The sequence below is a fragment of the Carcharhinus amblyrhynchos genome, chromosome 2 (assembly GCF_965287045.1).
Source record: "Carcharhinus amblyrhynchos chromosome 2, sCarAmb.v2.hapA, whole genome shotgun sequence".
Taxonomy (NCBI): domain Eukaryota; kingdom Metazoa; phylum Chordata; class Chondrichthyes; order Carcharhiniformes; family Carcharhinidae; genus Carcharhinus; species Carcharhinus amblyrhynchos.
This window is the reverse complement of record NC_137325.1, coordinates 139,243,744-139,256,587: the sequence shown is the minus strand read 5'-3', so window position 1 is coordinate 139,256,587 and position 12,844 is coordinate 139,243,744. Positions and strand designations below refer to the sequence as shown.

General features: G+C 51.0%; 1 protein-coding gene across 1 annotated transcript in view; it reads left to right on the top strand.

The window, feature by feature from the left end:
- Positions 1-12,513, top strand: part of acvr2ba (activin A receptor type 2Ba) — a 175,316-nt gene extending 162,803 nt beyond the window's left edge. Inside the window, exons 8-11 of the mRNA XM_080217611.1 lie at positions 74-188; positions 8,452-8,590; positions 10,095-10,225; positions 11,451-12,513. Coding sequence (XP_080073737.1) covers positions 74-188; positions 8,452-8,590; positions 10,095-10,225; positions 11,451-11,645 — 580 coding nt within the window. The 3' untranslated portion in view covers positions 11,646-12,513. The remainder of the gene's footprint in view (positions 1-73; positions 189-8,451; positions 8,591-10,094; positions 10,226-11,450) is intronic.
- Positions 12,514-12,844: the final 331 nt, after the last annotated feature.

Genomic DNA, 12,844 nt, shown 5'->3' with positions numbered 1-12,844 from the left:
ATGTTGTGTGTGTTGTTGCGAGGAATGTGGAGCATTGCCTCTAACCCTGTCCCTTCCCCTCTCTTGTCTGCAGGGATTTTAAAAGCAAGAACGTGCTACTGAAGCTGGATCTGTCGGCGTGCATTGCCGATTTTGGGCTGGCTGTCAGGTTTGAACCCGGAAAACCGCCTGGGGACACACACGGACAGGTAAAGCCAACGCTGGGAGGGAGGCGCACCGAAAAGCACAGCCAGCCACCCTATTATAGGGCCAAGCAGCGTGCCCCTCGAGTCTTAGAAAACCCTGTACAATTATAACAAGACTTCTTGTAGTTCATTTGGAGATGCATTATGTAGTTACAATGGTCAATGGTGATATTCTTATTCATTCAAACTTTCTAAACATGGGACAGCACAGTGGCACAGTGGTTAGCGCTGCTGCCTCACAGCGCCAGGGACCCGGGTTCAATTCCTAGCTTTGGGTCATTGTCTGTGTGGCGTTTGCACATTCTCCCCATGTCTGCGTGGGTTTCGTCCGGGTGCTCCGGTTTCCTCCCACAGTCTGAAAGACGGCCTGGTTAGGTGCATTGACCTGAACAGGCGTCGTACTGTGGCGACTGGAGGAGTTTCACAGTAACTTCATTGCAGTGTTAATGTAAGCCTTACTTGTGACGCTAGCAGATAAACTTTAAAAACCTTAATTTAGAGAAAAAGCAGTTACTAACTAATTGTGTAGCCGATCGTAAGGACAGAAAGACAAAGAAATTAAGGCATTATGTCCTGGCGTGCAGTAATACCCTTCGAGTAACCATACAAAGATAGACAGACAGCGAATCATTGGGTGGGGGATTGCCCATTGCAATCAAACTCTTTAAATCTGAATAATTTCCCTCTTGTCCTTTGTGTCTCTGTTGACTCTGGCCGAATATCATTTTCCATCTACCATATGGTGGTCGCGCTAACTCCTCCCCCTCGCACCAAACTCATCATGTTGATGGTGGGTGATGGAATAGATGTATTGTTCCGGGCCCCCATTGTGAGGCTGGTGAATAGGTGCAGTGTCATTGTGATTAATACCTCGGCTGCTATATAATGGGAATCCAGGCGTCCCTGTAGTGCAGTGAGAAAGGCGCCTGTCTGTGCTCTGGAAGCAGTGATGAACACCCTTCGATCGGGCTACACAATCTCATCCATCTGCTTGGGAAAGATGAAAACACAAACTGTGGCTCTGAAAGGATGCCAGCCAGTCAGCCATGATGTATGTTGGAGGAGATGGGGGGGGGGGGTGGTGTAGGTGCCTGCCAGTGCCAGCAGCCCACTAACATGGTCTGTGTGGAAACGGCGATGGCGGGGTGGGAGGTTGCAGCGCTCCGTGCTTTACACAGCGAGGTGCTGCCCTGACTGATAGCCACTGACTGCAGCTTTTTACGAAGCGAGCCACTTCGCAGCTGATTCTGAAACCACATCCATTTTCTATCGGGTGGTTTTTGGTTGGAGCTGCAGAGTTGAAGCAATGTTGCAGGCTCTGCCTCTCTGTTCAGCGGCGTAGCAGAGGTTCCCGTGCAGTTTGCCTGAACGCTTTGCTGACAGCACTGCTGCTTCATGTGAAACAGGTGTGACGAGACCTGCATATAAATCTGATCTAAATTCGACACGTCCATCGTAAACTGCATGTTAAAGTTTATTTATTAGTCAGAAGTAAGGTTTACATTAACACTGCAGTGAAGTTACTGTGAAATTCCCCTAGTTCCCATGTTCAGGCGTTAAAGGAATCTTTCACCAGGGTGTTCAATCTAAGCTCCTTCTTGCCTTCTTTATGCACTAGTTTATGTTGCACTTAACAGTGGCACGGTGGCACAGTGGTTAGCACTGCTGTCTCACAGCGCCAGGGACCTGGGTTCAATTCCCAATTCAGGTCACTGTGCTGAGTCTGCATGTTCTCCCCATATCTGCGTGGGTTTCCTCTGGATGCTCTGGTTTTCTCCCACAGTCCAAAAGACGTGCTGGTTAGGTGCATTGGCCATGCTAAATACTCCCTCAGTGTACCTGAACAGGCGCCGCAGTGTGGCAAACAAGGGATTTCCACAGTAACTTAATTCCAGTTTTAGTGTAAGCCTACTTGTAACACGAATAAATAAACTTTAACTTTCAAAAGGTCAGAACCATCCAAAGTTAGTGATTTAAATTGACGGGGCGAGTTAGAGCTTCTGGACAATTGCTGGATAAACCTTTACAGGGGAACCTCTGAGAGGGATTCCCCAGTGTACCTTTGGGATGTATCCCCTCCTCCTAGTGTACATAAGAACATAAGAAATAGGAGCAGGACTAGGCCATCCAGCCCTTCGAGCCTGCCCCGCCATTCAATAAGATCATGGCTGATCTGTCGTGGCTCAGTTCCACTTTCCCGCCCTCTCCCCATAACCCTTAATCCCCCTGCCCATCAAAAACCCATCAACCCGCGTCTTAAAAATATTTAGCGAGGCAGCCTCCACCACTTCAACGGGCAGAGAATTCCAGAGATTCACCACCCTTTGAGTGAAGAAGTTCCTCCTCAACTCCGTTCTAAACTGTCCCCCCTTTATCTTGAGGCTGTGCCCTCTAGTCCTACTGTCTTTTTTGAGCGGGAAGAGTCTCTCCACCTCTATCCTATCCATCCCATTCATCATCTTATACGTCTCAATGAGATCTCCCCTCATTCTTCTAAACTCTAGCGAGTACAAGCCTAGTTTATTCAGCCTCTCCTCATAGCTCAACCCCCTCAACTCCGGTATCAGCCTAGTAAACCTCCTCTGCACTCCCTCCAGGGCCAAAATATCTTTGCGCAGGTGCGGCGCCCAAAACTGCACACAGTACTCCAGCTGCGGCCTCACCAATGCCCTATACAGCTGCAGCAAGACCTCCCTACTTTTATATTCAATCCCCCTCGCTATGAAGGCCAGCATCCCATTCGCCTTCCTGACCACCTGCTGCACCTGCAAGCTGGGTTTTTGCGACTCATGCACAAGGACGCTCAGGTCCCTCTGCACCGTCGCCTGCTGCAGTTTTTCGCCACGTAAGTAATAGTCCTTCCTACCATTCTTCCTACCAAAGTGGACCACCTCACACTTGGCAACATTAAATTCCATTTGCCATTTCCTGGCCCATTCGCCCAGCCTATCTAGATCCTTCTGCAGACTCTCCACACCCTCCGCACAATTTGCCGTTCCCCCAATCTTGGTGTCATCAGCAAATTTCGACACCTTACACTCGGTTCCCTCCTCCAGATCATCTGTATAAATGGTAAATAGCAGCACGCCATGATAGCAGAGAGCTGTGCGGTAAGTCAGAGAGTTTGGTGAGTGGAGAGGAAGACAGGTTTATAAGGCGCAGTGTTAGTTTGAGGCAGGGAGAGAACCACTGATAGAGGAGCTTGGAAGATATGCAGCTTCTGAGTAACTTTGCGGGGACACCCATCATTCATCGAGTCATTGAGGTTTACAGCATGGAAACAAGTCCTATGGCCCAACTTGTCCATGCCAGCCCATTTTACCACTAAGCTAGTCCCAATTGCCTGTGTTTGGTCCATATCCCTCTATACCCATCTTACTCACGTAACTGCCCAAATGCTTATAAAAAGACAAAATTGTGCTCGCCTCTACTGCCTGTAAATGAATATTTTTCATCAGTATTTACTGTTGAGAAAAACATGGATGTTAGGGAACTTGGGGAAATAAATAGTGATGTCTTGAGGAGTGTACATATTACAGAGAAGGAGGTGCTGGAAGTCTTAAAGCGCGTCAAGGTAGATAAATCCCTGAGACCTGATGAAGTGTATCCCAGGACATTGTGGAAGGCTAGGTAGGAAATTGCGGGTCCCCTAACAGAGATATTTGAATCATCGATAGTCACGGGTGAGGTGTCTGGAGATTGGAGAGAGGCAAATGTTGTGCCTCTTTTTAAAAAGGGCTGTAGGGAAAAGCCTGGGAACTACAGGCCAGTGAGCCTCACATCTGTGGTGGGTAAGTTGTTGGAAGGTATTTTGAGAGACAGGATCTACAGGCATTTAGAGACACAAGGACTGATTAGGGACAGTCAGCATGGCTTTGTGAGTGCAAAATCACGTCTCACAAAATTGGTTGAGCTGTTTTTCCCAGGGCTGAAATGGTCGCTACGAGAGGACACAGGTTTAAGGTGCTGGGGAGCAGGTACAGTGGAGATGTCAGGGGTAAGTTTTTCACTCAGAGGGTGGTGAGTGAGTGGAATCGGCTGCCGTCGATGGAGGCAAACTAGTAGGGGTCTTTTAAGAGACTTCTGGATGAGTACATGGGATTTAATGGGATTGAGGATTATAGATAGGCCTGGTAGGTAGGGATATGATCAGTGCAATTTGTGGGCCGAAGGGCCTGTTTGTGTTGTAGTTTTCTATGTTCTATGTTTGAAGGGGTAACCAAGAAGGTAGAGGAGGGCAGTGCAGCTGATATTGTCTACATGGACTTTAGCAAGGCCTTTGTCAAGGTACCGCATGGTAGGTTGTTGCATAAAATTAAATCACACAGGATTCAGGGTGAGGTATCTAAATGGATACAAAATTGACTTCTTAACAGAATAGGTGGTTGTAGAGAGTTGTTTTTCAAACTGGAGGCCTGTGACCAGCGGTGTGCCTCGGGGATCAGTGCTGGGCCCACTGTTATTTGTCATTTATATTAATGATTTGGATGAGAATATAGGGGGCATGGTTAGTAAGTTTGCAGATGACACCAAGCCTGGTGGCACAGTCTTTTAAAAAGCATTTGGATAGTTACACGGATACGATGGGTATAGAGGGATATGGGCCAAATGTGGGTAATTGGGATTAGTTTAGGGGTTTTAAAAAAAAAGGGTGGCATGGACAAGTTGGGCTGAAGGGCCTGTTTCCATGCTGTAAACCTCTATGACTCTGTACAAAAGGGTCCGGACAGCAATTTTTTCACTGAGGGTGATGAATGTCTGGAATGAGCTATAATAGGGTACCCTGCTAATCTTCAGGGGAACAAAATGAGCGAGTTTTCAACTCTGCTGACTATCGTCTTCGTTGAATTAGAGTCAGAGAGTACTACAGCATGGAAACAGGCCCTTCGGCCCAACCAAGCCATGTTGACCCTGGTGTCCTCCCAGAGATTTACAAGGATGTTGCCAGTCATGGAACAGGAAAGATTAGATGAGTTGGAGAAGTTTGTTTTGGAACAGAGGAGGCTGAGGGAAGTGGTCGAAAGATGTGCGGATTAAGTTGATTGGCCATGCTAAATTGACTCTAGTAGTATCAGTGGGATTGGCAGGGTAAAGATGTGGGGTTATGGGAGTAGGTGGGTGGGATTGTGCAGACTTGGTGGGCCGAATGGCCTCCTTCTGCATTATAGGGATCCAAGATTCATTTGAGGTGTGTAAAACGATGAGGGGCTCAGGTAGAGTGGATAAGAAAGGCTGATTTCCCTTAGCGGAGAGCATAGGTAGAAAGAAATTGGTGGGCGGGATTAAAGGGAGCCAAAAGAGAAAACGCTGGAAAATCTCAGTAGGTCTGGCAGCATCTGTAAGGAGAGAAAAGAGTCCAGATGACTTCTTATCAGCACTTTGTCAAAGGGTCGTCTGGACTCGAAACATCAGCTCTTTCCTCTATTTACAGATGCCCTGCTGAGATTTTCCAGCATTTTCTCTGTTGGTTTCAGATTCCAGCATCTGCAGTAAATTGCTTTTATCCAGGGAGTAAAGGGAAGTTGGATAAGCATTTTCACCCAGAAAGCGATGGGAGACTGGAACTCACTGCCTGAAAGAGTGATAGAGGCAGAGAACGCTTCTCACTGCGCGGTGCGCGTCTCGCTGAGCGGTGCGCGTCTCGCTGAGCGGTGCGCGTCTCACTGAGCGGTGCGCGTCTCGCTGAGCGGTGCGCGTCTCACTGAGCGGTGCGCGTCTCGCTGAGCGGTGCACGTGTCACTGAGCGGTGCGGTTCTCAATGAGCGGTGCGTGTCTCACTGAGCGGTGCGCGTCTCGCTGAGCGGTGCGCGTCTCGCTGAGCGGTGCACGTGTCACTGAGCGGTGCGCGTCTCACTGAGCGGTGCGCGTCTCACTGAGCGGTGCACGTGTCACTGAGCGGTGCGGTTCTCAATGAGCGGTGCGCGTCTCGCTGAGCGGTGCGCGTCTCACTGAGCGGTGCACGTGTCACTGAGCGGTGCGGTTCTCAATGAGCGGTGCGTGTCTCACTGAGCGGTGCGCGTCTCGCTGAGCGGTGCACGTGTCACTGAGCGGTGCGCGTCTCACTGAGCGGTGCGCGTCTCACTGAGCGGTGCACGTGTCACTGAGCGGTGCGGTTCTCAATGAGCGGTGCGCGTCTCACTGAGCGGTGCGCGTCTCACTGAGCGGTGCGCGTCTCACTGAGCGGTGCGCGTCTCACTGAGCGGTGCGCGTCTCGCTGAGCGGTGCGCGTCTCGCTGAGCGGTGCGCGTCTCGCTGAGCGGTGCACGTGTCACTGAGCGGTGCGGTTCTCAATGAGCGGTGCGCGTCTCGCTGAGCGGTGCGCGTCTCGCTGAGCGGTGCGCGTCTCGCTGAGCGGTGCGCGTCTCGCTGAGCGGTGCACGTCTCGCTGAGCGGTGCGGTTCTCACTGAGCGGTGCGCGTCTCACTGAGCGGTGCGCGTCTCGCTGAGCGGTGCGCGTCTCGCTGAGCGGTGCGGTTCTCGCTGAGCGGTGCGCGTCTCGCTGAGCGGTGCGCGTCTCGCTGAGCGGTGCGCGTCTCACTGAGCGGTGCGCTTCTCACTGAGCGGTGCGGTTCTCACTGAGCGGTGCGGTTCTCACTGAGCGGTGCACGTGTCACTGAGCGGTGCGGTTCTCACTGAGCGGTGCGCGTCTCACTGAGCGGTGCGGTTCTCACTGAGCGGTGCGCTTGTCACTGAGCGGTGCGGTTCTCACTGAGCGGTGCGCGTCTCGCTGAGCGGTGCGCTTGTCGCTGAGCGGTGCGCTTGTCGCTGAGCGGTGCGCTTGTCGCTGAGCGGTGCGCTTGTCGCTGAGCGGTGCGCGTCTCGCTGAGCGGTGCGCGTCTCGCTGAGCGGTGCGCTTGTCACTGAGCGGTGCGCGTCTCGCTGAGCGGTGCGCGTCTCACTGAGCGGTGCGCGTCTCACTGAGCGGTGCGCTTGTCGCTGAGCGGTGCGCTTGTCGCTGAGCGGTGCGCTTCTCACTGAGCGGTGCGCTTGTCACTGAGCGGTGCGCGTCTCGCTGAGCGGTGCGCTTGTCACTGAGCGGTGCGCTTGTCACTGAGCTGTGCGCGTCTCACTGAGCGGTGCGCATCTCACTGAGCGGTGCGCTTGTCACTGAGCAGTGCGCGTCTCACTGAGCGGTGCGCTTGTCACTGAGCGGTGCGCTTGTCACTGAGCGGTGCGCGTCTCACTGAGCGGTGCGCGTCTCACTGAGCGGTGCGCGTCTCACTGAGCGGTGCGCGTCTCACTGAGCGGTGCGCTTGTCACTGAGCTGTGCGCTTGTCGCTGAGCGGTGCGGTTCTCACTGAGCGGTGCGGTTCTCACTGAGCGGTGCGGTTCTCACTGAGCGGTGCGGTTCTCACTGAGCGGTGCGCTTGTCGCTGAGCGGTGCGGTTCTCACTGAGCGGTGCGCTTGTCACTGAGCGGTGCGCTTGTCACTGAGCGGTGCGCTTGTCACTGAGCGGTGCGGTTCTCACTGAGCGGTGCGCTTGTCACTGAGCGGTGCGCTTGTCACTGAGCGGTGCGCTTGTCACTGAGCGGTGCGCTTGTCACTGAGCGGTGCGCGTCTCACTGAGCGGTGCGCGTCTCACTGAGCGGTGCGGTTCTCACTGAGCGGTGCGCTTGTGCTGATGTAAGAACTGGATGGTGGGATTCAGCTGATTAATTCTTTTCCAACTACCTCAGGCTTGATGGGTAGAATGGCCTCCATCTGTACCATAAAATGTCTGTGTTCCCAAAATTGTCTAGATAAGCAATGTTTACAGTTTAGCAGTGTCACAAGTAGGCTGACATTAACACTGCAGTGAAGTTACTGTGAAAATCCCCTAGTCGCCACACTGCGGTGCCTGTTTGGGTACAATGAGGGAGAATTTAGCATGGCCAGTGCACCTAACCAGCACATCTTTCAGACTGTGGGAGGAAGCCGGAGCACCCGGAGGAAACCCATGCAGACACGGGGAGAACGTGCAGACTCCACAAAGACAGTGAACCAAGCCGGGAATCGAACCTGGGTTCCCGGCGCTGAGGGGCAGCTGTGCTAACCACTGTGCCACGATGTATTCAATGGTAGTTTGGACAAGAAGCTCGAGGAGTGTTTGGGAATGGTGGAGCTGCCCCAGCCACTGGTCATACCATCAGCTTTGGCACTGTTGTAGTGGCGCTGGGTGATACACTGGCACAAGGCAATCCACCAGCCACTTTGTAGAAAGGGAGTTTTGTGGCACCTTCACAAAGAGCGCACCTTGTTCAAGCAGGAAACGTTCTTTCTCTGCAGGTGGGGACGCGACGATACATGGCCCCCGAAGTCCTGGAGGGAGCAATTAACTTCCAGCGTGATGCCTTCCTCAGGATAGACATGTACGCCATGGGGCTGGTGCTGTGGGAGTTGATCATGAGGTGTACTGCAGCTGATGGCAAGTGTTATTTCATTACAACTATGTCCAGCCTTCAACTTATCTACTCACTTGACCTACCCAGGTTGGTAGTGCTCTCTCTTCTGAGTTGCAGAGGTCAATGGTTCAAGGCTCCCTCCAGAAACTTGAGCACGTGGACACCCCCAGTGCGGTACAGAGGGAGTGCTGCCCTGTCAGCGATGCCACCTTACCAAGGAGATGTTAAAACCAGGTCCCACCTGCCCCCTCAGGTTGACAGTAATGATTCTACAGCTCTGCTTTGAAAATGAGGGTGCCGACCCACCTTTATCCTTTAACGACAGTCGTTATCTGGCCATTATAACATTGCTGTTTGCGGGAGCTTGCTTTGCATAAATTGCCTGCATTCCAACAAAGACCATGTTTCCAATTAACTGTGCAGCTCTCTGGAATCTCCTGGGTTGGTGCTATATAAACGCAGTTCTGAACTCCAAAGAGCATGCCTCATTTACTCAAACAAGCCTGGCGTTGCACGAGGGGGTTTTAGTGAACCTTCACTGCACAGACCCCAATGCAAATCTACCCTGCCTTAAACAAAACTGCACCCAGTAATCCAGGTGCAATCCCTTCAAATCCCTCGACAATGGGAGTGAAGCCTCTTTATTCTTGCACTTTTATCCACTTACATAAAGACCAAGATGCCGTTTGCCCTCCTATGTAACCTGCACGCTAACTTCCCCCTCCCTCTTGTACGAGTATGCACAAACCTCTTCAAATATGAACGTTTACAAGTTTCACACTTTTTAAAGAAAGGACTCTGATTTTAGAGCCATAGAGGTTTACAGCATGGAAACAAGCCCTTTGGCCCAACTTGTCCATGCCACCCTTTACTGTTTACTACAAAGCTAGTCCCAATTGCTTACATTTGGCCCATATCCCTCTATACCCATCTTACCCATGTAACTGTCTAAATGCTTTTAAAATAAAAAATTTCACCTGTCTCTACTACTACCTCTGGCAGCTTGTTCCAGACACTCTGTGGAAAAAATTGCCCCCTGGACCCTTTTGTATCTCTCCCCTCTAACTATGCCCTCTTGTTTTAGACTCCTCTGGGAAAAGATCTTGACTATCTAACTGATCTGTGCCCCTCATTATTTTACAGACCTCTATAAGATCACCCCTCAGCCTCCTATGCGCCAGAGAAAACAGTCCCAGTCTATCCAGTCTCTCTTTATAACTCAATCCATCAAGTCCCAGTAGCATCCTAGTAAATCTTTTCTGCACTTTTTCTAGTTAAATACTATCCTTTCTATAATAGGGTGACCAGAATTGCCCACAGTATTCCAAGTGTGGCCTAACCAATGTCTTGTACAACTTCAACAAGATGTCCCAACTCCAGTATTCAATGTTCTGACCCATGAAACCAAGCATGCCGAATGCCTTCTTCACCACTCTTATGAGAGGCAAAGTGAATATTATGTAACTGAGAAGATCACTGTACTACTCAAGGCGAAGTCATGTTTCTTGCCCCTCTCTGTCTGTCCAGGGCCTGTTGACGAGTACATTTTGCCATTTGAGGAGGAGATTGGCCAACACCCGACACTGGAGGATCTGCAAGACGTGGTCGTCCACAAAAAGTTGAGGCCTGTCCTGAAAGAATGCTGGTATAAGCATCCGGTACGTATCGACAGCCCTTTGCTGCTTGATTGAATGGGATAATGGGGACAAGTGACCAAAAATGGGCCTGAAGTGCGAGGTGTTGAGGACTGTCCCTACAGAGGAGAGGTTGGTGCGGGAGGAAAGCTCGGGGCCTAAGCAGCCCTGAACTGGGGAGAGAAGGAAATCAGGGCGATGCAGAGTGCAGAATGTTTGGGTAACAGCCAGTAAATATCAAGGGGAGTCTAAATGTACAGCGTTAGATGTATGGGGCAGATTTTTCACACAGTGTGTGGTGGGTGCCTGGAACTCGTTGCCGGGGAAGGTAGTGGAAGCAGATAGTGACAAAATACATGAATAGGATGGGAATAGAGGGGTATGGTCCCCGGAAGGGTGGGGGGCTTTAGTTAAATTGGTCAGCATGGTTGGTGCAGGCTTGGAGGGCTGAAGGGCCTGTTCCTGTGCTGTAAATTTCTTTGTTCTTTAAAATTTGAGGGCGTAGGTTTAAGGTGAGAGGGGAGAGATACAGTAGGGTCCAGAGGGGCGGTTTTTTCACAGAGGGTGAATCAATCAAGAATCAAAGAACCCTACACTGCAGAAAAAGGCCCTTCGGCCCATCGAGTCTACACCAACCACAATCCCACCCAGGCCCTATCCCCATATCCCTACATATTATGCCCACTCATCCCGCTAACCTACACATCCCCGGACACTAAGGGGCAATTTCTTAGCATGGCCAATCAACCTAACCTGCACATCTTTGGCTGTGGGAGGAAACCGGAGCACCCGGAGGAAACCCACGCAGACACGAGGAGAATGTGCAAGGGTGGTGAGTGTCTGGAACAAGCTGCCTCGAGGCAGTGGTAGAGGCAGGTACAATTCTGGCCTTCCAAAAAGAATTTATACAGTTACACGGGTAAGATTGGTGTAGAGGGATATGGGCCAAACGCAGGCAATTGGGACTAGCTTAGTGGTTAAAAACTGGGCAGCATAGACAAATTGGGCTGAAGGGTCTGTGTCCATGCTGGAAACCTTGATCAGAATTTGGGATGCAGCTGTATGTTGGTGGGAAAATCCCACGTGCGGTGTCTGAGCGGGAGGAGAAGTGGGTTGAATGGTGATTTGAAAATTGGATCGCTACTTCAAGGGGGGGTTGGTAAAGGGGGATTGGGACTGACTGATCTTTCAACAGAGCTGGCAGTGGCAGGCCGGGCCTCTAATTCCTGACTTTTAACTTTCCCCGCAGGGTTTGGCGCTGTTTTGCGAGACGATCGAGGAATGCTGGGACCACGACGCCGAGGCCCGTCTCTCGGCGGGCTGTGTGGTCGAGCGCATCTCCCAGATCCGCAGACTTATCAATGGCACTACCTCTGACTGCCTGGTAACCATGGTCACTGCTGTCACAAACGTGGACCTGCCAGCCAAAGAGTCCAGCATCTGAGTGTCATTTTTGGAGAGAGAAAAAAAGAAACAATATATTGAGAAAACAAATCTGTGTCTTTACCCAGACTCGGTGGAAATCGAACCCACCAAAGCAACACAGCTGCTATTTTAACCTGACATTTTTTTTTTGTTGTTGTTGTTCTTACGGATTTGGAACAATTTACCAGCACATTTACTCTACTGTAATCAATGAACATCTCAGCATTGAAGCATTCAGGTGCCGACCAGTGAATGCAGCAAAAAAAAACCCCCCACAAAACAGGTGCAGGTACCTCAGACTCGAGCCCGTTATAACCGTGTGTGAGTTCCCTCTTCTCCACTCATTTTTGTGTAGCTGTCTTTGTCTTTCTCGGCAGCGTTGTCTGTGACGGGCTCCTTTTTTTTTCCCCCCGGAAACAGAAAACGCAGATACGAAACCTTGTCATCACCCTGCAAAAACTTTAACAAAAATGAAAACCTCCCCCGTTTCCCCCCCCCCCCCCAAACACACAAAAAGCGGGGGAGGGATGGGGAATTTAACAAGAGAAAAAAGTAAGATGCTGCAATTATAGGAGGAAACTTTTTAGACTGTTACACACGATTCACCTTCCTCAAGGGAACTACATTTTGACAGTGAGTGCTTAACGGTAAACATGTCTTTCGCGGATTGAACGGGTGTCACAGAACATGCACACGCAACACGCACACACAACGCAACACACACACACACACACGCGCGCGCGGAGGGAGGGAGAGAGAATTTGGCACGATCTCTTCAAGGGTTGGGTTTTTTTTCCCCGATGGGAAGAGAACGACGGAGGGAGGAGTTAACAAACTTTTAGCAGCATTTGGACAAAAACAAAAAAAAAATAACGTAGCTATGAAAGTATTTCTCAGGTAAATTGTTGGGGGGGGGTGGGGTAGGGTGCGGGGAGGGTTGTTTATTTGAGGCGGGGGTTGGTGGTGGGGGGGGGGGGGGTGCGGGGTGGTGGGTCATCATCCACAACCACACAAGATACAAAAGAAATTCTTTATTTTGTCTTAAAAAGGGGCGCGTATTTATGGCTGCGTGGGCGAATGCCGTAAGCAGTTTAGTGAGTGAATGGTCCCTCAACGCTGCTCTCTCGACAGGAGTTTTTAATTTTTGCATTGTGCTCGGCAAAGCGCAGCAGCGTCGGTGGGGGTGGGGGTGGGATGTTGTGGGTCGGGGGCGGGGGG